Raw genomic sequence first — 25999 nt, 5'->3', positions numbered from 1 at the left:
TCGAACTCTCAACTTCAGGTGTGGTAGTCAGCGTCAATGCTCGCTGAGCTACCCAGACCCCCTAATTCAGGTTATTTTTAATAATTTCAGTAACAGAAGGATCCCAAAGTTAAGACAGAGTGGCTGATATTCATTTTAAAGGAATAGTTGCCTAAAAATGAAAAATCTTCCATAATTTACTTGCCACCCTAGATGTGAATGAATTTCGTTCTTGTGCTGAACACAAATATTTTTAGAAGAACATCTCAGCTCTGTAGGTCCATTCAATGCTAGTGAATGTTGACCAGAAATTTGAAGCTCCAAAAAGCACATAAAGGAAACCTAGAAGTAATCCATTCAACTCCAGTGGTTAAATTCATATCTTCAGAAACGATATGATAGGTTGGGTGAGAAACAAATACATTTTTAATTCCTTTTTACTATAAATCTCAAATTTCACTTCCACATTTTCTTTTGTTTTTGGCGATTTGCATTCTTCATACATATCGCCACCTACTGGGCAGGGAGGAAAAATTACAGAAAAAAATAAAATAATTAACACTGTTTTTGGCAGAACAAAGTGGACCTCATGGAAAATAAATTATAAAACAAAAGTATGATATGACCCCTTCAACATTATCTTGCTACTCTGCTCTGTGATATCGAAAGATTTCTAAGAACCAAAAAAAAAAAAAAATCAGATTTTTGAAGATATTTATGATAGTCCTCTGTATTGCATGCCCATTGGTATTGTGTTCATATACTGCTGTCTGCATATTTTAACCTTCAGAAGATGTTCAAAGAAGTCTTAATCTCAAATGAATTATCTTTGCTTTGAGTTTCCTGCTTGCTGTTGTTGATCTTTCCCCTGCTGTGATCAAATTGTTTGTTGCATGATTTCCATAAACACAAGACTCTTTGCTACATATATTTTGTGTGTACCGTATACTACATTGTTTACATTTTGCCATGATAAAATGTGAATTGGTTTTCCCATTTGAACTAGATCAGTAGTGTGTGAAATAGGTTGTTGTGTAGAGAGACAAGTTCTACTATCTTTTAATATTCATAATTTTAGATTTTTCATGCTTGACAAAATTAATCAAACATAACAGAGTATTCACTCTGTCAAAAACGGTTTAATTTTTAATGCTATTTATAGAAAAGTAATATTGTTGACTCTTTGGATGCTAATGATAGAGAGCCATAACCTTCAACACACACACACACACACACATATTTTATATGTAATTTAGCTTGAGATGCCACAATGCAAATTATACACTTAAAGACATTGTCTTAATTCCTTTTAAAATTTTACTGAAATGTACTTTTTAAATGTTTCCTTTACAAAACAGAAAGAATCGGTTTTAGATCCCTTTATTAAGGTGTTTAGTGACCGTGACACTTCCTCACTCTGCTCTCTCCAGGAGGTGCAGAAGCAACAGGAAGTTTAATCAGTGATCAGAGTTCAGCTTCCCCAGAGACTACAGAAAGCGTGCCATCCACATCAGCAGATTCACTTGGCACAAGCCCTGGCAACAGTAGTGGAAGTCGCAGCAATCCTCCAGGGCCTGGCCGATTGGGCACAGCAGAACCGGTCCTTAGTCTGCACTACAGCACTGAAGGCACCACCACCAGCACCATCAAACTAGATTTCACGGATGAGTGGTGAGTGACCTGAGAATCAGCTTTGACCTCGGCTTACTTATTGCTTCTAAAGAGCCTTACTTTCAAGTCATGATGTGTCTTGAACCTAGAGTTACCACGGTATGAGGTTTTCACGGTACGATAACAGTCTTAGAAAATATCATGGTATCACGTAATACAGTATTACACAATTATTATTATCAGTTACAATGACACTTAAAGGAGAGAAAACAGAAGGGTATTTTTTTTTTGGTTGAACAAATGCTTTATTATAATTGAAACTTGAAACCATTTTTTTTAATGGAAGTATGTGTAAAAAAAGTCTCCCATATGAAAATAAATAGAATAAATAAGAAAGCTAACAGAATTATAATAACCTGAATTATAAACATGATTAAAAAAAAAATAGCATGTAACTATAACATGTTATATAACTAAAGCATGCTAGTTTACATGTTAGCATAGCATGTGAAATTAACTACTAAATGAAAAATAACATCAGCTGTGAGAGCTTTTAAAGTAATGTCCTACGATTATTAACAATTACGTAATGGGTAACATTAGGTTTGAGGTCTGCACTCCGCAATATCGAGAGAAGCCCGGTCGTTGCACACGCGCACCAGAGAGAAGAGCAGATCATGATCGCAAGCTGGTTCCGTTATACGTGAAAGTGCAGATGAGAAGCCTTTAGCTGATTGCAAGATTATCAATCTGCCTCGGCAGTCCTAAATAGGCTATCACATGGACGGCTGCTGAAATATCTTCAATGGGAGAACCATGGCATTGTTTTTTTCCCTGCTGTCCACGACCCAGTCCGAATAGACCTGCTATACACCAGTTGAGAAACACTGCTTTAACTCATACACACACACACACACACACCCACCCTCGCTTCTTTCTGACATTTTCTCCGCTGCGTGTGTGTGTGTGTGGCGTAAGTTGACGAGTCAATCGAGGGGGAAAGGAGATTCTCTGTCCGGTTGCATTTATTTTTTTCTCTCAATACTGTAGATAAGCAAATGTGCATGGTATGATAACCGTAAATTTCATACCCTGGTATACGCTGAAACCAGTATACCGCTGCAACCCTACTTGAACGCATTCTAACTTGCACATTGTAATGTGCAGTGTTTAGAGATGAATTTTTCCATGCATTGTTTTTATATATATTCCACTGTGTTGACAGATGTACTAATATTAGATGTCTATAAAGTCAAACCCAGCCCATAAATAAATAACATCCTATGACCTGACCTGACTGCTAATATAACATTTTAAGACTGCATCTTAAAATCCCAAAAAATCTTTGTTTTTTTTCCCCCTCTCGTAACAAGTAATAAAAATTTGTAGATATACTGCCAGCCAAAAGTTTGGAATAATGCACAGATTTTGCTGTTTTTGAAGGAAATTTTTACTTTTAATTCACCCAAGTGGGATCAACTGATCGCAAAGTATAGTCAGGACATTACTAATTTAAAAAAACAGCCCCAACACTATTTTCAAAAAGTAATTTTTGATCAAATCTCGACAGGCCCCATTTCCAGCAGCCATTGCTCCAACACCTTGTCCTTGAGTAATCATGCTAAATTGCTAATTTGTTGCTAGAAAATCACTTGCCATTATATCAAACTCAGTTGAAACCTATTGTTCATTAAATGATGCTTAACATTGGTTTAGTGTTTGTTTTTTAGTTGCCACAGTATGCAATAGATTTTAAGGTCAATATTAGGTCAAAAATGGCAAAAAAGAAACAGATTTCTCAAGAAACTCGGCTATATACAATGCTTGAAATTGCCAAAAAACTAAAGATTTCAATGAAGGTGTACACTACAGTCTTCAAAGACAAAGGGACGTGGAAGGCCAGATGTACAACTAAACAAGAGGATAAGTTCATCAGAGTCTCTAGTTTGAGAAATAGATGCCTCACATCTCCTCAGCTGACAGCTTCATTGAATTCTACCCGCTCAACACCAGTTTTATGTACAACAGTAAAGAGAAGACTCAGGGGTGCAGGCCTTATAGGAAGAATTGCAAAGAAAACCGAAAAACCACTTTTGAAACCGAAAAACAAAAAAGGTTAGAGTGGGCAAAGAAACAGACTTTGGACATCAGATAATTGGAAATTAATGTTATGGATCATAACATCCATAACAGAACCTGGACAAACTGACAGCTAGAATGCCAAGGATCTGCAAAGCTGTCATTGCTGCACGTGGAGGATTTTTTTGATAAGAACTCTGAAGTAGTTTAAGGAGTTCTGTATATTTCTTTCATATTGTAAATTAATTTTTCAAATTAGTAATGTCCTGATTATACATTGTGATCAGCTTAATGCCACCTTGGCGAATAAAAGTACCAATTTCTTTCGGTAAGAGCAAAATCTGAACATTATACCAAAACTGTGTGTGTATATATATATATATATATATATATAAGTAATTTTTGTTTTTATTAATTGGAAATCCGAACTGACCATCTTGAGGAGTGACATAAAAGGCAGTAGATGGGGATATTAAAAGTTAATTTCATGCTTTTAAAAGCCCTAGAAGAAATTCATAAATAATAAATCGGTGATTTTCAAAACATATATTATAATAAAATATTTGCAACGTCATATGTTAAAAATTATTCAACCAGAATACGTGGCTACCTTTGGACATATTTTGTTTTCAAGAATATGGATTGTGATTACATTTTCCTTAGCAGCATAAATCTATAAAACTATTTTAAGTGTTAGTATGTGTTCATAACATTATTCTGTGTTTGTTTACAAACAAAAGTCCACTGCTGCTGTGATGTGGTACAGCTATTGAGGGAGTGACAGTAAATTTGGCATCTTTAGCTCTTTTGACAGTTGTAATCCATCTCTTTCCATTTTTTTCCCCCCCTCTTGTGGAAAGTTGTGGAAATTTGATAGCGGAATTATTGTTTTGATGATGGTGTAAATGGGAATACAAAAATAATATTTGCTTTGGTCTCTTTTTCACATCTATAGATGTTTACTCTACTGTAGATTACTTTCACATTCTAAACCCCATAATGTGAAATTGTTTTATTTTTAAGAATAGATTATTAACTTTGCTGGTGACTATACACAGGTGCAGTCCAACATCTAGCTCCAAGGGTAGCGGTGGTGGACGTAAGCCTGTAGAAGTTGGTGAGAGCCAGACCAGAGAAGAGCCCGTAGGAGAAAGCTTAGAGCAGGGTGAGTCAACAGCCACATGCCCACTGCTAGAGACCTATAATAGCCCCAATGCATGACAGGTTGTGTCTTATTTCAGCTCACTTCACTCTCTCTCACATAAGCAGCTTCAAGCCCAGCCTCAAAGCGTCAACCCTCACCCGAGGGGGACAAATCTGCTGACGGTTGTATGGAAAAAGCCTCTGCCAGCTCTCAGGACTGCATGCCAATGCAGGGTCCAGAAGAGGTTTTGTCTCCTGAAGACACCGCTAGTCCCTCAGAGGAGCTCCAGGCTGCAGGCTCAGAGGAGTTGAGCGATCAGTGCAGGAGGAGCGACACCCCGGGAGAGGGCAGTCAGGGTCCTGCTCAAACCTCTCGCAATAATCAGGACTCTGATGACAGCGACGACGACCCCATTCTTATCCCTTCAGCCAGGTATAGAGGAGGGCAGGGACAGAGGTATGGACTCTCGTCATGTCAAAATCAAACTTTGTTTAATTTCATGAATGTTTAAAACCATGCACAATTGCAGATCATCATATTGTGTTATGACAGACGGGAAGTTCCATAAATCATGAGCATGCTTATGTAAAACAACTTCTTTGCAGTGATATGGAAAGTTGTAAGTAAAATTATACTCTTCCCATTAGATTTAATTTCAGAGGATCAGCTGTAGGTGATAGGATGATCAGGTACTGTGATGTTGCTAAGATGATCACTAATATTATCTAACTGCAAGGGGTGCAGAATTACTTTAATAGTCATTAACCATGTTTAAAGTCTATTGTTTTTATTGGTTTATAGTGTGTTTGTGTAAAATATGCCATTAATTCTATTATGTAGTATTTCCTATTAAATTATTGTTATTGGCTTTGCCTGAGAGTGTACAAAATGTGTGGGTAGTTACACTTGGGGTCAAATAAATTTACAAAAATAACAGAGCAAATTCATTTCATGCATGTGTAGGTTAGTTACCTTAGATAAAATTAGTAGTGGTGTTTGATGAGGCAAGCAACTTGTGCAGACATGAATGATACCTCAAATTGTGTGGTTTACTGAGGAGAGGTATGCTATTACTTTAAGATCTGATCTGACTGGCAGACAATAAAACTGGAAAATCAGTTCCATACGAGGGACCCAGGCCATATTTAGGGAAAAGAATGTAAAAGAGACTTGGAGATTGGGCTTTTGATATGGGCCAGTAAGTAACCACCTATTAACCACCCTATAACACCCTAGCATTGTGGCAGCAAGATTTGTAAGAGCGAGCACCACTCACATTTTCATCAGAAAATGCACACGTCCAGTTTAGATTTTCATATTTTTATGTACTCACTGAAACAAATTATGTCTGTCTTAGACAGTTTGAAACCTTGAAGTTAAAGCACCCTGGACTAATATCCTGTTGAACTGCTATTGAGTTGTGCATTTTCTGCAGTGAACAATGTGTGATGTTCTATGTGCTCTCTTTCACAGGCGCTCTGCCGCGGCCCGTATCCAGGAGCTGTTTCGCAGGCGAAAAGAGAGGCGCGAGATGGAGGAGAGTGAGACCCAGAACATCAGGAGACCCTCTGTTAAGATGATGTACAAGGGTCACCGCAACTCAAGGACTATGGTACATCACAAAGGAACAGTTTTTGCATAATGCACACAAAATTGGCAAAGCACTTGTCAAAATCAAAAGCTCAGATCTGATTTGCTTTTGATCTGAGACACAATTTTCAGGAGTCAAGGTGTACAGGTTTCAATCTGTCCGCCTGGAAAAACAGTCATTGCAAGTGTTCGCAAAGTAAGACTGTTACTTTCCAAGTTGGCGATTCACGGCCAGAATAAGCTGCAAAGTGGATCAGACTTCATTTTCTAAACTCTAAATCAGCAGGAGCTGGTTGTTCTTCCTCTTAAAGGAATAGTTCACCCAAAAACATAAATTCTCATAATTTAATCAAACCTCATGCCATCCCAGATGTGTATGACTTTCTTTCTTCTGCTGAACACAAATTAAATTTTTTAGAATATCTCCACTCTGAGCTGGGATAGGCTCCAGCCCCCCGCGACCCTGTACACAGGATAAGCGGTTGACGATGGATGGATGGATGGATGGATGGATGGATGGATGGATCTCCACTCTGTAGGTCCAAATAATGCAAGTCAATAGGGTCCAAACCCTGAAGCTCAAAAAGCATATAAAGGCAGCATAAAAGTAATCCATACAACTCAAGTGGTTAAATCCATGTCTTCAGAAGTGATATTATAGGTGTGGGTGAGAAACAGATAAATATTTATTTTTTTCCTGGGGGTCTTACTGGGGAAACGAATGTGGGTGGGACTTCCTCCGGAAGTCGTTCTACAGCTGCAGTCATTGTAAGACCCTGTTTACAGCTGGTAATAAGACGCGTTTCGGATGATCCGATCGCAAATGTCAGCCCTAAATATAGTTGTTTACGGGGTGCAAAATGTTTTGCAATTTGATCACAAAAAACATTCAGAGGTAGTTAAAAACCACTTCACATTTGAGGTTTAAAATGGCGTCCTGGTGCGTCCCGGACAGCAGCGAAGCACCACCTCTCTCCAGTCAATCACCTGCCAAACAAATATGAAATAACCGTCCGATCTGACAACTTTGTTTCAAATGCAATGCCAAACAAATTTTCAAAAGCGATTACATACGCAAGTATGAGAAATTCACAGCTCTTCCTCAATGCATCAGTCTGATATGAACATGCAGGGTGACATGATGACAAGCACGCACATCTGAAGCTGAACTAACATAGGTACTCCACTAAAACAACCAATAATATTACTTGAAATGCTGCGTTTGTGCTTAGATTAAATCTCAGCCGCATCTGGGAGAAACAGTGTGACGGTCTTCGCACTTTCTTTGAGTTTATGGCTTTTTTGCCGCTAATTATCGTTCAGTAACACTCTGATATAGTGGTTATGTCCATATGAAATCATACACGCTCTCCTCAAAATCCCAATACCACTAAGAAACAATGAACGGACGTATGCCACAACAAGAGCTGTGTTAACTTGACAAGGGAAGTAACAGCCATATTTCTCACTAAGCATCACGGGACGTAGGAAAAAGGTGGAAAGTTGTGGGTAAGAAACAGATCAATATTGAAGTCCTTTTTTTACTATAAATCTCCACTTTCAAACAGCCCTCCAAAGTTCACTCCTAAGAGTTCTGTTTTCTTTTGTTTTTGGTGGTTCACATTCTTTGTGCATATCATCACTTACTAGGCAGGGAGGATAATTTATAGTAAAAAAAAAAAGGACTTAAATATTTATCTGTTTCTCACCCACACCTACAATATCACTTCTGAAGACATGGATTTAACCACTAGAGTCGTATGGATTACTTTTATGCTACCTTTTATATGATTTTTGAGCTTCAAAGTTTTGGACCATGTTGACTTACGTTTGGTCTGTATGGACCAAAAGAGCTGAGATATTCTTCTAAAAATCTTTGTGTTCAGCAGAAGAAAGAAAGTCATACACATCTGGGATGGCATGAGTGTGAGTAAATGCTGAGAGTATTTTCATTTTTGGGTAAATTATTCCTTTGTTTTATTGAATTTTTCTTTATACAGACATGTTTTTCTTTTAGACAACAATTCACATAAACTTGCTCTTGTTGATCTGGCTGTTTCTGTAGATAAAGGAGTCATGTTTCTGGGGTAATAACTTTGTGATGAGTGGCTCGGACTGTGGCCATATATTCATTTGGGACAGACACACAGGAGAGCACCTGATGCTACTGGAGGCCGACAACCACGTGGTCAACTGCCTACAGCCTCACCCTTATGACCCCAGTGAGCACAAAATTGACATAAAAACAATACAAAGACAGCCATTAAAAGCTTTATTTTGAGATAATTTGGCATTGATCATTGACATTGTCTTTTTGCAGTTCTTGCATCATCTGGAATTGACTATGACATCAAGCTTTGGTCACCTTTAGAACAGTCTCCATCATTTAACAAAGGACTTGCGGAAGAGGTATTAATTTTCATTCTGTGACATTCAAAGGGATAATTCACCTAAAAATGTACGCATCATCATGTTGTTCCAAGCTCCTTATGATGTTCTGTCTTCTGTGGAATACTTCAGTCAGTATACAATGAAAGTGAATGATGACTGATGCTAACGTTCTGTCACATCTCTTATTGTGTTCCATGGAAGTAAATCAAACATTATTGGAACAACATGAGTGGGATGATTCTGCACACAGACATATTTTCTTTGCTTTGAGATGTAATTAGTATCCCCACTAGAGGGCACCTGAGCTCTAAGCACCACTGGATTATTGGTTGTAAGCATTTGAGCTGGTAGAATTTCATCTCCTTACAAAGAAGCAAATTTATTACAGATGCATTTAAGGCAGATTTAAGAGTAGCAATCTGTCCCTAAGCCACTCAAAGATGTAAAGTTCCCCTTTACATACATTTCGCATGTGAACAGCTGCCAAACTTGTGTTTTCTGATCTAGGTGATTGCTCGTAATGAGTTAATGCTGGAAGAGACAAGGAACACCATCACCGTCCCTGCTTCTTTTATGCTCAGAATGCTAGCATCACTAAATCATATCAGAACAGGTGAACCTCTTCATGTTCCTTTACAAGTATTGCTTGATTTTATCTTAACCAACAAACAACAGACACATTCACGTGTATTCATTAAGCCGATGCGTTTATCCAAAGCGCTTTAGGAATGAGGAAAAACAAGAGATTTATCATAAAAAAGCCAGCAATATTGGCAGTGATGCAGTACCATTATACAAGAGTACACCAGCATAGTACAAAGCTATACAGAACCCACATGAGAAACTGAAACTCACAGATGTTTAACATGTTAAATCTGTAAATGATGTAAATTCTTGTGTCAGTTCCATAATCTACTGAAAACCTTCTCAATAAATACAGCATATTTTTAGTTTAAATATAAAATATTGTGTGATGTTGTGTAAAAATGTATTTAACAATGCACACTAGATATTGGATCAGCCATTAAAAAAACACCCATATTGGTAACACTAATTAACATGTAAAAAAAAAAAGAAGAAAATCGAAATACTCAAGTTATGCATATTAAATGGTCATACGATTTTTAAAACTATTTATTTAGCTGGGTAAAAACAGGTAGTGCAAATGCTTGAAAGATGGGAGTTTGAGATCTTGTATGACCGCAGGTCCAGATCCAGCCGGTGTCATTTCCAGATTCCTTCCCTGCAGTATTTTCCAGTTGCCATTTTCCATAGTCCAATGAAGGCAAAAATTCCAGAATTTAAATTGAATAACCACTTTGAATTATCAAAGGGTTAATTAGCGTTAACTAACAAAGCAAGTTGATTCGATTTTTGTCATATGTTGATGATCTATATATGCATCCATCACTTGTTTTTTACCACTTCCAAAGACTTTACCATTCAATGACTGTCCTCTCTTCCGGTTCTCACTTTTCTCAGACCGTGTGGAGGGTGACCGTTCGGAAGGCTCTGGACAAGAGAACGAGGATGAACAGTAGCTCTACCGCTCCAAGCAATGTGTTTTTGCTACAGTGCACTTGAGCATTTAAGATTTGTACAAGTTACAAAATAGAATATTTCTTTATTAGTTCAGTTTTTTGGCATTGTTATTTTTTAATAAGACTTTTCTTACTGATTACTCTATATGAGGGTAAATCGCATCTGGGGAGCTCATGCAAACAAAGTGATATCTAAGAAATAATAAGACTAGTCTAGATGGCTGGTGCTTCAGACTATTTAAGTGCAATATAAAATTTGTTAAAAGGAAATGGTTGAGCTTTGAAGTGTGAAATCTTATTGTAGCCTCAAAGAAGAACTCTGTTTGTATACCGGGAATTATGCATGTCAAATATGAGTTGGCTGAAAACACGTTCACTTGGCCAATAACTAATGTTGTGTAAAATGTCTCTTTGTCATTACTAAATCTTGTCTTGCACAAGGATTCTCTGCCTAACCCTAATTACAGGTACTACTTACAATATTTCAGTATCCAAATTGTTACATTGCAGAATGCTTATCAAAGAATATTAAAATGAGAATGATTTTGGCTTTGATTAGTCAATTCATACAAACCTACTGCTGTCAAACCAAATGGCTCTAGCGTTAATTGGCAGGTCGTGTTTCACTCGCTTAACAGCACAGATGGCCTTTGTTTTGGCAGCTGTTGGCTTGAGCATTCTGCTAAGTGACTTGTGATTGCTGGGAGCCACTCAGATGAAAAATCTCATCTAGTGTGCCATTCTATTCCAACCTCATCCAGCACTGTTAAGGAATGTAAGCCTTTTAAAATGTTTGTGCACAGATTAAGTTCTGAATTCTTTTCAAACATGTACCAGAAGACATTAAATGTGTTGTGAATTTAACAAAAAGTGACTGAAAGCTTGTGGAGAACCCATAAAAGAATTTAATTACACTGACACAGTACAAAACTTCAACATTAATTTGTTGTGGACTGCAAATAGCAGCCTTCTCTCAGACAGAATTGTAATGTAATCTGTAGCCTTCAAAATACTTGTGTACTGATATTGGTATATAAATAATTTTCTATAAAAGGCCCAAACATACTCTACGCAATACGTGAATACAGTAGTTTCATGCTTGTAAGATCAAGTTTGTGCAATGTTATTGCTTTCCAAATATAGCAGTGCAGTCTCAACTGCCACAGCAATGCAAGAAAAGGAAAGTTAAAAAGCATGTTCAACCAGACCAAGTGTTAGCGTTGTGTTGGCCAAGCTCTTGCATTTGTATACGCATCCTTGTGAAGAGTGTTTCTGGTGTAAGATTCCAGGAATGACTGGTCAACAGGCTGCTTTAAAGGTGCTGTACGCACTTTTAGCCATACTAAATTCCAAGAGACTGAGCCGTTTAATTAGCCATGCCCCCTCTTTCCAAAACCCAGCTCACAAAGATACTGTTAAAATGGACACTGAGCAGAAGGGCAGCATTGGTGTGTGTGTTCCCACAGTGGTCAAACAACCAACAACTATTATATAATAGTTCACCCAACAATGAAAGGTTTCTCATAATTTATGCAACCTCATGCCATCCCAGATGTGTATGACTTTCTTCTGCGGAACACAAAAGAAGATCTCAGCTCTGTTGGTCCATTCAAAAACTTTGAACCTCAAAAAGTACAAAGGCAGCATAAAATTAACCCATGTGACTCCAGTGGTTAATACCATGTCCCTTTTTTACCACTATAAATCTTCTCTTTCAAACAGCCCTCCTAAGTGCTCTTCTCTCCTAAGAGGAGTTCTTTTGTTTATGGCAATTCGCATTCTTTATGCATATCACCACCTACTGGGCAAGGAAGAGAATTTAAAGTAAAAAAGGAATTTTGATCCATTTCTCACCCACACTTATCAAATCTTTAATCACTGGAGCCATATTAATTACTTGTATTCTGCCTTTATGCTTTTTTGAGCTTCAAAGTATTAAGACTGTTTTGGCATTTTGTAGACTTAAAGAGCAGAGATATGATTGCTGACAGGCAAAAGCGCCAAAGCCTGTGGACAAATTTGTTTGTGGTTTAGAGTCCAGATCTGTCACAGAGACTGGAGTAATATCTCAGGACATTTATTTCAGGGATATATTTTAGGGAGTAGGAAACTTTTCTGTAGACCATCCCCCCAAAATATATATAATATTTGCTTACAGCACCTTAAATGATCCTGTTTTCAGAGTATACAAAATAAAATCAACAAGGTAGTAAGAGCACGTTGATGAACTTTACATAAACTCTTGAAATACAATTGTACCGTTGTACAAAAATGACTTAAATTGTGACACTGCGGATGTAGAAACCATATTGCCCTTGCTTTCCAACACTACTAGATTCAGCCAAAATATTGATATTTAATAATATTATGCCTTTTAAGGGGATTTCTCGCTTTTATTAACTTCAGGTTTATCAGTTACATACAGTAAATAATTCTCCTGTGGTCCATTCAATAACAAAGCAAATGTTATAAGCATAGCCTTTGAGGGCCAGAATAAGTGTTTTCATTTTTGGAAAAAGTCCCCCGCAAAATAATTTGGTATACAATTTATGCCATCCTTCAACTTTAACTTAATGGCACTTTTATATTAATAAACCTGAACTTGAAATAGGACAGGATCTCCTTTCTCTTGGCAAATAGTTCCATACATAAGTCAGTATGTAATTACTACACAGCTATAAATTGGAGTGGTTACAGCTTCCTTGTAAGGAAAGAGTAAACATAATACACATAGCACCCAATAGTGGTAAGATAACTGATAATATACAAGGTCCTTACATGATTTTCACAGCATCATTTTGTAATTTTACAAAAAAAAAATAATCTCGTGAATGACAGTTAGGCTAGTACCTGACCTTTCCATTTCAATTTTTCCTCGATCGATTTTACACATTTCTCCAAACTATAATTCATGCTCTCAAAACAATGCACACAGCCATTGAAACTGACAATTTTGTAGAACAAGTCAACTTCACCGCATAATCAAGCACTGTATTATTTTCTGATAATGCATGTATTAAAACTAAATCAAGTGTTCTCTATTGAATTCATAGCATTTTCATTGATAGACACACAACTCTACCATTGAAACAACACTTTTGTCATAAAAATCCACAATACCTACCTTTTTCCATGTGTTTTTGAAAACTTTATCTGAATTTCATTTTGTTTATTATACAAAATTTTTTTTTACAGATTTTCCTCTGGAAAGAGGATGAGGAAGTTTAACGTGATTTGTAACATGATCAATTAGAGGGACTTCTCAGCCTCTTCTGTCGTTACTCGTCTCTCTATTTATAATTGTTTAGGACAATTACAGTGTTCAGATTGCTGTGTTAATTGTTTTTAGAGCAGTGACTTGAGTTTGGCGAAATGTGTAAAATAGATTGAGATAAACTGTAAAGGTACATCCTCTTCACAATCATTGAAAGTCTTTGTTCACACCAGTGAATACTCCCCCAAGTTTTTTACCTAGTATGTTAATTACACAAACCACACGGTGTAAACATTTCACTGATGTTCTGTACCTTCAAGGCTGCAGATTATGCAATGGCCTGGTCCTTAAGGGTCATTGAGTCAAGGGACTACATAATAGTATCTAATATTTTTTCCTGAAGCGCCTCTTCCTCCTCATCATCATCATCTTTAACAATTCCTTCATCGATGCTTTCCATTCTTAGTCTCTGTCCATCCAAATATCGGGGACCTCTCTGTGTATTCTGTACTGTAAACAGGCTTTTGGGTATTTGAGTACATTCCCCAAAGAGTTGAAGCTTGGCATCGTTCTCTATAGCCCTCGCCAGAGAAGATGCAAAGCTGTCCAAAGACTTGTGGATGTCTGCTGTCACTTGTACCATTGAGGGATCACCTTGAGAAAGATGGAAGCATGAAAACATGTGCAAAATATTGACACCTTAAAGGGATAGTTCCACCAAAAATGAAAATTCTGATAATTTACTCACCCTCATGCCATTGCAGATATGTGTTTCTTCAGCAGAACACAAAGATTTTTAGAAGAAAATCTTTGCTCTGTACGTCCATAGAATGTGATCAGAACTTTGTAGCTCCAAAAATGACAAAGGAAACAAAAATATCCATAAGACTCCATTGTTTAACTCCATATCTTCAGAAGTAATATAATAGGTGTGGGTGAGAAACAGAACCATATTTAAGTCCTTCTTTATTTGAAATCTCCATTTTCAGATGTGAAATGAAACTACACAGGCACCACGTGTGACTTTCAGATTTAAAAGTGAAAGTGGAAATTTAGAGTATATAAAATAACTTACATTTTGATCTGTTTATCACCAACACCTATTATAGTTTCTGAAGATATGGATTTTACCAATAGCATCTTATGGATTATTTTATGTTTCCTTTGTAATTTTTGGAGCTACAAACATCTGATCATATTCGCATTGTATGGACCTACAGAGCGAAGATTTTCTTCTAAAAATCTTTGTGTTCTGCTGAAGAAACATATCTACAATGGCATGAGGGTGAGTAAATTATCAGAATTTTCAACTATCCCTTTATCATGACACTTTTTCATCCTCAAATTAAAAGGAAGGTTCGGTGTTCAAAAGGAGATAAAACATTTTGACTCATTCACCCATCTATAAAACGCAAAAATGGCATTTATAGTTATGCACTTTAAGTCTATAAGTTGAAGCATTTCAGACAGAGGTCTTAAAAATGTTTTATTTGTTTAAGTGCTTCTATTGATTATTCTATACAAACATTTTATGAATCATTTTGGATGAACTTCCATTTATGTGTTACCAATGCAATTCCTGTGTGTGCAATTTTCTCTATGTAAATGGCCCCTTTCTAGTATGGTAAAAATAGTAAATGATCTGCACTCATATAGCGCTTTTTTTTAATTTTTTTAACCCAAGCGGTTACCAAAGCACTTTACACTGGGTCCAATTCACCCAATCACACAGACACACACACTCAAGACTACCTTTAGGGATGTTGTCCACTTGGTCCTCAAATGTGACCGAGCTTCTCTTATTGGCTGCACAGTGGGCGGAGTGGGAGGGCTCTGAGGTGTAGCTGTCCAACAGCATGACGTCTGTAGCTAGAGGGTAAATCACAGCAAGCATCTTTCAATCAAATATTAGTTTTAACACTGTTCTCCACCAACCACCCACACAAGTCTGGACACTGTTCGAGAGCCACAGAGCTTTGCCGTCTGTCTGTTATGCGATACTCATGGGCTCTGAGTTTCACAAAATGGCACAACCTGATAACAGTGTGCAAGCCAATGAGCTGTTGATGTAATGCATATATTTAGTGTAATTAATTAAATAAAAAAGTACTTAAAACAATTAATCATGTCCCCGGAACGTTATACGGAACATTGTTTTCAGCATGGGGCAGTAAGCGAAACTCCAGTTGGATAGGCAACGTGCAGTTGGACCGGGTTAAAGACAGCACTGGATGAGGACGTTCAAACAGCTGGACAGAGCACAATTCTGAATGCAGGGATATTGAGATGCGTTTTACTAAATTTTAAACAATGTTTAACTTGATACATCAATCTAGAAATGCTGTATTTATGATGAAACACTCCAAAAGTGTCCTTCTGAATCGACACAATTAAAATTCCATATAATAAATCTACCTCAGACAGATTGATGAATGCAATTGCATAATGAATTGCTGTGGACTGTAGGCTAATGATAGGCTTATGTTCTAACAGTATGGAAATAAACAACATATTGCCTTCTAAATCCACTTTTTGTATTGTTTTATCAATGCGTTACTCGTCTTCCACAATAATGTAATTTGCAATTATCTGAATTATTATCCTTATAGTATTATCTCTCTCTCTCATACACACACACTTGAAGTCAGAAGTTTACCTTAGCCAAATACATTTAAAATCAATTTTTCACAATTCCTGACATTTACTCGTAGAAAACATTCACTGTCTTAGGTAATTTAGGATCACTACTTTATTTTAAGAATGTGCAATATCAGGCCTGGGTAGCTCAGTGAGTAAAGACGCTGACTACCACCCCTGCAGTTGCGAGTTCAAATCTAGGGCGTGCTGAGTGACTCCAGCCAGGTCTCCTAAGCAATCAAATTGGCCTGGTTGCTAGGGAGGGTAGAGTCACATGGGGTAACCCCCTCATAGTCACTATAATGTGGTTTGCTCTCGGTGGTGCACATGGCGAGTTGTGCATGGATGCAACTGAGAATTGCGTGAAGCCTCCACATGCCACGTGATGTGTGGATTGACGGTCTCCGACGCGGAGGCAACTGAGATTTGTCCTCCGCCACACAGATTGAGGTGAGTCACTACACCACCACAAAGACTTAGAGCGCATTGGGAAATGGCCATTCCAAATTGGGGAGAAGAAAAAAAAAAGTGAAATGTCAGAATAATAGTAGAGAATGATTTATTTCAGGTTTTATTTTTCATCACATTCCCAATGGGTCAGAAGTTTACATACACTTTGTTGTAATTTTGATTTAGTCAATTAAAAGTGAAACAATCTGTCTGGAAACAATTGTTGTTAAAATGCACAAAATAAATGTCTTAAATGACTTTCCAAAACTATAGTTTGCCAATATTAAATCTGGTGAGTGGTTAAAATATGAATTGTAATTACTGCAACCTAAGTGTATGTACATTTCTGACTTCAGCTGTATACACCTATCTATCTATCTATCTCCCTCTCTCTCTCTCTCTCTCTCTCTCTCTCTCTCTCTCTCTCTATATATATATAATACTTTAAAGCTGAAGTATGTAACTTTTTCTGTTAAAATTCTTCCATCCCAACTTAATATGCTGAGACAACTAGAAGACATTCATAGGATAATTCTCTCAGAAACCGTAAGCTCTATCTTTCTGTAGTGCATTGCAATTTACTCCGTCTGTTTTGAGAGACCCGCTAAGACCAAAAAAGCACCCTTCTGAAATGTGTTCATTGATGTGCACTTAAAAAAAAAGCCCTTATCATAAATCTATCTCGGACAGATTGACGAATTCAATTGCAAAATTAATTGCTGTGGACTGTAGGCTACTGATAGGCCTATGTTCAACAGTATTGAAATAAACAATATATTGCCTTCTAAAGCTAATTTTTGTATTGCCTTATCAATGCTTTACTCGTCTGCTACAAAAACGTAATGCATTGTAATTATCTGAATTATCATGCTTATATTTAGTATTATACATAGATACACACACACACACACACACACACACACGTGCAGTATATACTGTATAAACTCAGCAAAAAAGAAATGTCCCTTTTTCAGGACACCGTATTTTAAAGATAATGTTGTAAAAATCCAAACAACTTTACAGATCTTTATTGTAAAGGGTTTAAACAATGTTTTCCATGCTTGTTCAATGAACAATAAACAATTAATGAACATGCTTCTGTGGAATGGTTGTTAAGAAGCTAACGGCTTACAGATGGTAGGCGATTAAGGTCACAGTTACAAAAAGAAAGTGCCCAGAGTACCTGCTCATCTGCGTGAACGTGCCTTGGGCATGCGGACTGCAAATGTGGCCAGGGCAATAAGTTGCAATGTCCGTACTGTGAGACGCCGAAGACAGCGCTACAGGGAGTCCGGATGGACAGCTGATGGTCCTTGCAGTGGCAGACCATGTGTAACAACACCTGCACAGGATTGGTACGTCCACATATCTCACCTGCTTGACAGGTACAGGATGGCGGCAACAACAACTGCCTGAGTTACACCAGGAATGCACAATCCCTCCATTATTGCTCAGACTGTCCGCAATAGGCTGAGAGAGGCTGGACTCAGGGCTTGTTGGCCTGTTGTAAGGCAGGTCCTTACCAGCCATTACCGGCAACAACGTCACCAATGGGCACAAACCCACCTCCGCTGGACCAGACAGGACTGGCAAAAAGTGCTCGTTACTGATGAGTTGCGGTTTTGTATCACGGTGATGGTAGAACTCACGTTTATCGAAGGAATGAGCATTACACCGAGGACTGTACTCTGGGGCGGGATCGATTTGGAGGCGGAGGGTCCATCATGGTCTGGGGTGGTGTGTCACAGCATCATCGGAATGAGCTTGTTGTCATTGCAGGCAATCTCAATGCTTTGCATTACAGGGAAGACATTCTCCTCCCTCATGTGGTACCCTTTCTGCAGGCTCATCCTGATATGACCCTCCAGCATCACAATGCTACCAGCCATACTGCTCCTTCTGTGCATGATTTCCTGAAAGACAGGAATGTCAGTGTTCTGTCCATTGAGCATGTCTGGGACCTGTTGGATCGGAGGGTGAGGGCTAGGGCCATTACCCCCAGAAATGTCCAGGAACTTGCAAGTGCTTTGGTGGAAGAGCGGGGTAACATCTTGCAGCAAGAAATGTCAAATCTGGTGCAGTCCTTGAGGAGGAGATGCACTGCAGTACTTAATACAGCTGGTGGCCACACCAGATACTGACAGTTACTTTTGATTTTGAACCCCCTTTGTTCAGCGACACATTATTCCATTTCTGTTAGTCACATGTCTCTAAACCTTTTCAGTTTGTCTTAGTTGTTGAATCTTATGTTCATACAAATATTTACACATGTTAAGTTTGCTGAAAATAAAAGCAAGCAAAGAGTTTATTATACTTTAAAGTTGAAGTATCAAATCAAATCACTTTATTGTCACACTACTGTGTACACAAGTGCAACAGTAGGTGAAAGTCTTGTGTGCAGTTCCGAATAACATAGCAGTACCAATTACAATAAACAACATATTTACACAACACAATTAACATAACAAATGTACACATACTTACACAACACAATATACAATGTACAGTAAACAATACACACAATTAAGAATACACATACAATAAAAAAAATAAGGGTAAGGGTATATCAAAATATATATACAGTCAATGAATTGGGGAGAATATATTTGACAGTCCAGTGTGTGATACGAGATGATGATGATTAATAAAGTGCAGTGCTGATTGTTGATCGTGAGAGATCAAGTGTTCAAAAGTCTGATTGCTTGGGGGAAGAAGCTGTCATGTAGTCGGCTGGTGCGGGTCCTGATGCTGCGATACCGCCTGCCTGATGGTAGCAGTGAGAGCAGCCCATGACTCGGGTGGCTGGAGTCTCCGATGATCCTCCGAGCTTTTTTCACACACCGCCTGTTATAGATGTCCTGGAGGGAGGTAAGCTCACCTCCGATGATGTTTCTGGCAGTTCGCACCACCCTTTGCAGGTCTTTGCGGTTGTGGGCGGTGCTATTGCCGTACCAGGCGGTGATGCAGCCAGTCAGGATGCTCTCTACAGTGCTGGTGTAGAACCGTGTGAGGATGTGGTGGTTCATTCCAAACTTCCTCAGCCGTCTCAGGAAGAAGAGGCGCTGGTGAGCCTTCTTCACAATGGCCTCAGTGTGGATGGACCATGCAAGTTCCTCAGTGATGTGGACACCGAGGAACTTGAAACTGCCGACTCTCTCCACCGGTGCTCCATTGATGGTGATGGGGCTGTGTTCTCTGTCTTTCTTCCTGAAGTCCACTACAAGCTCCTTGGTTTTACTGACGTTGAGGGAGAAGTTGTGCTCCTGACACCAGCGTGTCAGAGTGTGCACCTCCTCTCTGTAGGCCGTTTCATCATTGTCAGTGATCAGACCTACCACCGTATGTAACTTTTTCTGTGTTAAAATACTTTCTTCAAGACCAGCTTAATATGCAGAGACAACTGCAAGACATTCATAGTATAATTTTCTCGGAAACTACAAGCTGTCTTAATGCGGCGCTTTTAATGTGTTTTGAGAGACCCGCCACAGTGTATTCAGAAAACGGTTTTAAAACATCATTTGTTTTTGCAATAATGTTTAAATGGCAAATATTTATAATATATATATATATATTAATTCCTTGGATCTAACATCTAAAAACATTCACAGTTAAGCAATATATTTACACTGCTTTGTTCCATACAAGGAAAGTAAAACGGGGACAGACTCGGTCAATCTTAAAAAAACTGACAAAGCACCATAAAATTAGTCCATATGACTCTATTGTGGCTCTAAATTCATATGGCACTATAAGTCTTCTGAAGCTATACAATAAATTTATGTCAGGACAGATCAAGTTCATTATTTACTGAAAACTTTCCACTACATCTCATTTGCTATCAATACTGTATATATTTTAATATGGCACATCACATAAGTCAATGACATCAATGAAGTCAATCGGCATTAGCTTGATGCATATCTTGTAAATGATCATGCAGCACCCTTTGGAATACTTGGAAATGTGAATGAGATTTGAGATCAACTGTGGAGAAAAATTTAAATGTTATTCACTGAAAATCATGTCTTTTTCACATATAAAGTTATCACATGGCTTAAGAAGACTGAATATTGTGAAGGTTCCATGTACTGTACTAATTTTTCCATACATTTTAATAGTATGGGAAAGAGTATCCGGTATATTCTGCTAAACCTGTCTTTTTTGAGGTCCACTGAAGAAGAAAAAAATTATATGGGAGTGTTTTCTCCCAAATGTTCTTTTTGGGAGGTGACTGTATTTCTAAGTTATTTTGAACTCTGTGTGATAACCAGAAGTTCTGACTATGTGCCGCTAACGTACCAGAGTCTTGCGTGTAGCTGAAGCCAGTGTCTCCCGTGCTGCTGCTACGCCCGAGGAGCTGCCCACCGCCCACTAGCATGGCCGTCAGGTGAGGAGACATCCCCAGATCTATTAAAAAAACAAAAAACTCAGATATTACATCCAAACATCAGGTTACTCCTATACAAAACTGCAGACAAATAATCCCATAAATTATTGACAAATGCAGGCACATTAAAACCCTCACCCGTTAACCTGTTGGAGATGCTAAAGAGGCGAGAGTTCCTATGTCGTATAACAAAAGACTCTCTGTAATAGCGATCACCAAAGCACATGCCCAACAGCTCCTTGCGTACGGTCTTGTTCCACAGCCCATAAATAAGTGGGTGACACACAGCACTGGTAAATGACAGCCAAGAGACCAATGTCTCCATCTGTGGAGAAACACTGTCTTGGCCCCACATTGCTTCAGTGCTAATCACCACCACATATGGACCCCAAGTGGTCAGAAATGTTCCCAGCACTACCAGAATGGTGACAAAGGCCTTGCACTGGCTCCCAGAGTAGATCAGGCTCTTGCGGCTACCACTTGACGAGGTGGAAGTATTGGAGTTCTTGCGGCCGTTCTTCTGAAAGCTGGACTCTTCTTGAGCAACCACCACACTACCGCAGTAAACCTTGCGCGCTTTGATGCGGGCCACACGGAAGATGACTCCATAGCAGACCAGCATTGCCGCCAAGGGGAGAAGGCAGCACCACATAACCCAGAAGGCAGTATAACTGATCTCTTTGTGCCAAGCCACTGTGCAAGTCCACTTGAAACGGTCAAACTCGAACGAAGACCATCCGAAAAGTGGCGGCAGACATCCGACCAGGGAGTGGAGCCACACGTAAACAATGGTGAGCACAGCTCGGTTTCCCGTGATTTTCATGGGGTAGTTCATGGGATACAACACAGCATAGTACCTAGAATTAGGAACAGACATTGATATCAAACATCAGCCTATCTCAAGACATGCATGACTAACCAATGAAATGACAATGGAGCCTTTCTCTAAGATTCCATGTTCACATAACATCGATGCTGAATATAGTCTTTAAGAGTCTCAGATGGGCTAAAGAGTGTGACTTCTAGTTTTGTGTATTGATAGAGCTTAAGCTAAAAAGAAATGTAACTTTTTCAATGTGTATCTTATTTATAAACACACAGTGGAAATGTTGAAGACTGGACTTCCAAACGTCATAGTGAACTGCAGGCAGATAACAGCATGGTCGTTGACTAAAGCAGTAAAAACATGTTTTGGGGCAAGAAGTACCCTAAGTGGCCAAAGGTTTGTGGATACCCCCTTCTAATTACCAAGTTTGGGTGATCCAATAAATCCAATGAAGAATGGAATAGTTCACCCAAAAATGAAAATTCTGTCAATACTTACCGTCATGCCATCCCAGATATTTGCATTGACTGACTTTCTTCTGAAGAACACAATTGAACATTTTAAAAATATATCTCAACTCTGTAGGTCCAAACAATGCAAATGGTGACCAAAACTTTGAAATTTAAAGCCTATAAAGGCAGCATAAATGTAATCCATAAGACTCCAGTGGTTTAATCCATGTCTTGGAGCGATCAAATTGTTTTTTTGGCACGATCACGATTTCAAGCTCGATTACAATTCTTAGTGCTTGATGCAAATGCAGCGTGCTAGATAGCACTAAAAAGTGTAATCGAGTTTGAAATTATGGTAGCCAAGGAGACTGCTGATTTATAATGGATAAAAGTTGTCAAAGCATTTTGGTCTGTTCTCATTCAAAATTGACTGGATTGCTTAGGAAGACATGGATTCAACCACTAAAGTCTTACAGATTACTTTTATGCTTTTTGGAGTTTAAAAGTTTTGGTCAACATTCACTTGCATTATTTGGACCTACAGAGTGGAGATATTCTCCTAAAAAAAACTAATTTGTGCTGGAGGACATCCGATAGTGGATTTTGCCAATGCCGATAACTAAGGTGGTGGGAAAGGCAGATAACTAATTGATCGACCAATAGTATTTTAAAATCCATTTTTTATAATGGAACAAAAAAATGTGTTTCCTAAATGAATAAAATCTAAGATTCAGTTTATTGTACATCCAAAATCCCCAGAATAAAATGAAGATTTGGTGCATAAACAGCCTGACATACACTGGGGGACTCTTATTTTATGAAGAAAAAACTATCAGCAACTTTCGGCACAGATTTTTTGCTGATATCAATGGTTACAAACAGCAACTGTCGGCATCAATTAATCAGTAAAATCGATATATCAGTCTACCTCTAATTTGTGTTTAGCAGAAGAAGTCACAGATATCTGAGATGGCATGTGGGTGAGTAAATAATGAGAGCATTTACATTTTTGGGGTGAACTATTCCTTTAATACTCACACCTACAATTACATTATTGAGAATTGTGTGCTTCTAAATTTGTGGCAACAGTTTGGGAGAGGGGCTTTCCAAAATGACAATGCTACTGTACACAAAGTGAGTTCCATAATGGAATTGGGGAGTCTGGGTGGAAATAACTTGACTGGCCTTCACAAATCCCAGACCTGTACCCCATTGAAACACTGACTGAGCAAGTAAGTGGGAGCAAAAAATGTATGAGTGGTCTAAAAGTCAACGGTCAAGTATATTCACTTACATATACTATTGCTGGATCTACAGCATATGGTAACAAAATGACTGACCTGTCAATGGCTATGGCCCCCAGTGTAAGCATGCTAGATGAGCTGACGAGTAGATGGAGCAATGCTGTGAAGTTGCACCACACCACCCCAAACATCCAATCCCTGTGCACTGAGCTGGACGCAACGAAGGGCAGAGTTAGTACAGAAAGCAGCAAATTGGATAAGGTCAGGCTGAAGACAAACTTGTTGCTGGGTGTCAGTAAGTAGGGCTTCTTATACAGTGTCACCACAATGACCAGGTTCCCCAGACATGCCAGCATGGCTATGATGATGATAGAGACAGACTCCAGGACCACAGCTCCACTGTCGTCCAGGCTGTTAGTGGTGTTGGCCACCACTGTCCCATTCTTAGTGCCGTTCATTATGGAAGGCTGCAGAGTATCCAAAATTGGACAGACATGTTGATCGAACTCTACAGAGATAAAGATGAAACTTAAAAGGGGTAGTTCATCCATACATTTTTAACAATTTACTCAACCTCATGTTATTCTAAACCCATATGACTTTCTTTTTACTGTTGAACAAAAAAGATGTTAGGCAGCTAAACAATCTCAGTCTCCATTCACTTTCATTGCATGGAAAGAAGCAGCAATGGAAGTGAATTGTGACTGAGGCTATCAATCTCTCTAGCATCTTGGTGCAATTTTGCATGTTTGGTCATTTATCCTAAATTTTGAGTACTTTGTTAGATCAAACCTCTAGCACCCTTAACCTCTTCATTGTTATAAGATGTCAGAAGTGATTTTTTTGGTGTGGTGGGTTCATTCCAGGTTGTTCTTGAAAAGCTTTACAAAAACAAGGTGATTTCATCACAAAACCCAGAGGATTACTCACATTAGTTCAATGTGCTTTTTGTTACAGAACTGAGCTGTGAAGATTTCTTAGACCATCTGTGCTCATTTGCTATATATAAGAATCCTACATATTATTATGTGACAACGTGAACAGAATATAAGCTTGATATAGTGTTTTCAAAAGTACTGGTACTTCGGTACCAATGTGTTAGCAGTACTGTCAAAGTCTGTTCCCCCCATGTTTCCCCTTAGGTTATTTTTCCCTGTAGCGCTGTTAAACATTAAACACAGGGGGAACAAACTTTGACACTAACCTTAAGGGGAAACGTAGGGGGAAAAGACTTTGACACTAACCTAAGGCGAAACGTAGGGGGAAAAGACTACAACAAAGGGGAAATATAGGGGGAACAGACTTCGACAGAACACCGGTAGTACCGAGCACTGACTCGTCTGTCCGGTACCAGTACGCGTATGACTGACATGACAGCTTTAAAATGCTCACAGGCTTAATATGAACAATGTTCTCTGTTACTCCTTTTCCACTGAAATGGACAATTAATCCAAGTGACATGTACTAATGTGATTTATTAACCGCTGAAGGATGCAATCTTAGCGTGCATGGGCTGCAATCTTAGAGTGGATGAGCTGCACACTTTAAATGAATGTAAATCCGAACACTCATACACTGGAAACATAAGCTACAACACACACGAAAATTTAAGATAAACATCATATAAAGATAGGACTACTAAACATTAGAACTACTCCCCCAGTTTATTGTTATAAACAGAGTTGCTGCAATTTACAGTTACATTTTTGGTGTTATTCAGAGGACAGGATACAAGTTTAAGTCTTTTGAACTAATTATGATTAATGTGACACCGTCAGATACAATAAAAAAAATCTCAGTTGTCTTTTGCCCTTGCTGCAGTATATAGATCACCCACACCGTATTCTTATTTCCTTGGTGAATTAGCAAATTTTCAGATTTAGTAGTTACTGTTGATAGAGCTTTAATTGCTGGTGACTTCAACATTCACATAGATAATGAAAATGACACATTGGGATTTGCATTTATTGATATTCTAAACTCTCTTGGAGTCAGACAAAATGTGACAGGACCAACACATCACCTTAATCATAAGCTAGATTTAATTCTGTCATATTGATTTGGTATTGATACTTTAGAAATTCTGCCACAGAGCGATGACATCTCAAATCATTACCTCGTCTCTTGTATGCTGCAATCAGCTAATGTTTCTCAATCTACACCAGGTAGAACTATTCTTTCGGCCACTAAAGATAGCTTCACTAAAAAAAGTCTAGAAGAACAAAGTAATATCAGAAAATATAAATAAAGTCTTCTCTAGCACTCTTGATATTGTCACCCCCCCTTTGATTAAAGACAGTTAAATAAAAATGCCCCGCACCATGGTACAATGATCACACTCATGCTCTTAAGAGACCAGCTCGGAAAAATGGAGCGCAAGTGGAAGAATACAAAATCAGAGGTATTTCGTGGTGCACTGATGGATAGTGTCTGTAGCTACAGACAGGCATTAAA

The 25999-nt window shown here is 38.4% G+C and overlaps 1 protein-coding gene and 1 pseudogene across 1 annotated transcript; one reads left to right on the top strand and one right to left on the bottom strand.

Annotated features, from left to right (window-relative positions):
• Positions 1-10739, top strand: part of LOC127658819 (DDB1- and CUL4-associated factor 6-like) — a 30707-nt pseudogene extending 19968 nt beyond the window's left edge.
• Positions 10740-10889: 150 nt separating this feature from the next.
• On the bottom strand, positions 10890-24040 carry LOC127659015 (G-protein coupled receptor 161). Its single transcript, XM_052148622.1, has 5 exons — positions 23642-24040; positions 21162-21880; positions 20936-21043; positions 15302-15418; positions 10890-14203 (listed from the first exon to the last, which is right to left on the bottom strand). Exons 1-5 carry the CDS (start codon positions 24001-24003, stop codon positions 13920-13922), a joined length of 1590 nt encoding a protein of 529 aa, XP_052004582.1. The 5' UTR covers positions 24004-24040; the 3' UTR covers positions 10890-13919.
• Positions 24041-25999: the final 1959 nt, after the last annotated feature.

Source organism: Xyrauchen texanus, chromosome 18, assembly GCF_025860055.1.
Source record: "Xyrauchen texanus isolate HMW12.3.18 chromosome 18, RBS_HiC_50CHRs, whole genome shotgun sequence".
Classification (NCBI taxonomy): domain Eukaryota; kingdom Metazoa; phylum Chordata; class Actinopteri; order Cypriniformes; family Catostomidae; genus Xyrauchen; species Xyrauchen texanus.
This window is presented reverse-complemented; position numbering and strand designations above follow the sequence as displayed.

Excerpts from the sequence above, each read along its gene's own strand:
- LOC127659015 (XM_052148622.1), bottom strand. The coding sequence starts at position 24,003 with ATGAACGGCACTAAGAATGGGACAGTGGTGGCCAACACCACTAACAGC. Across the intron at positions 21,881-23,641 it reads GGGGCCATAGCCATTGACAG|GTACTATGCTGTGTTGTATC; the intron begins GTCAGTCATTTT and ends TCCTAATTCTAG. Across the intron at positions 14,204-15,301 it reads AGTGGACAACATCCCTAAAG|GTGATCCCTCAATGGTACAA; the intron begins GTAGTCTTGAGT and ends ATCTTTCTCAAG.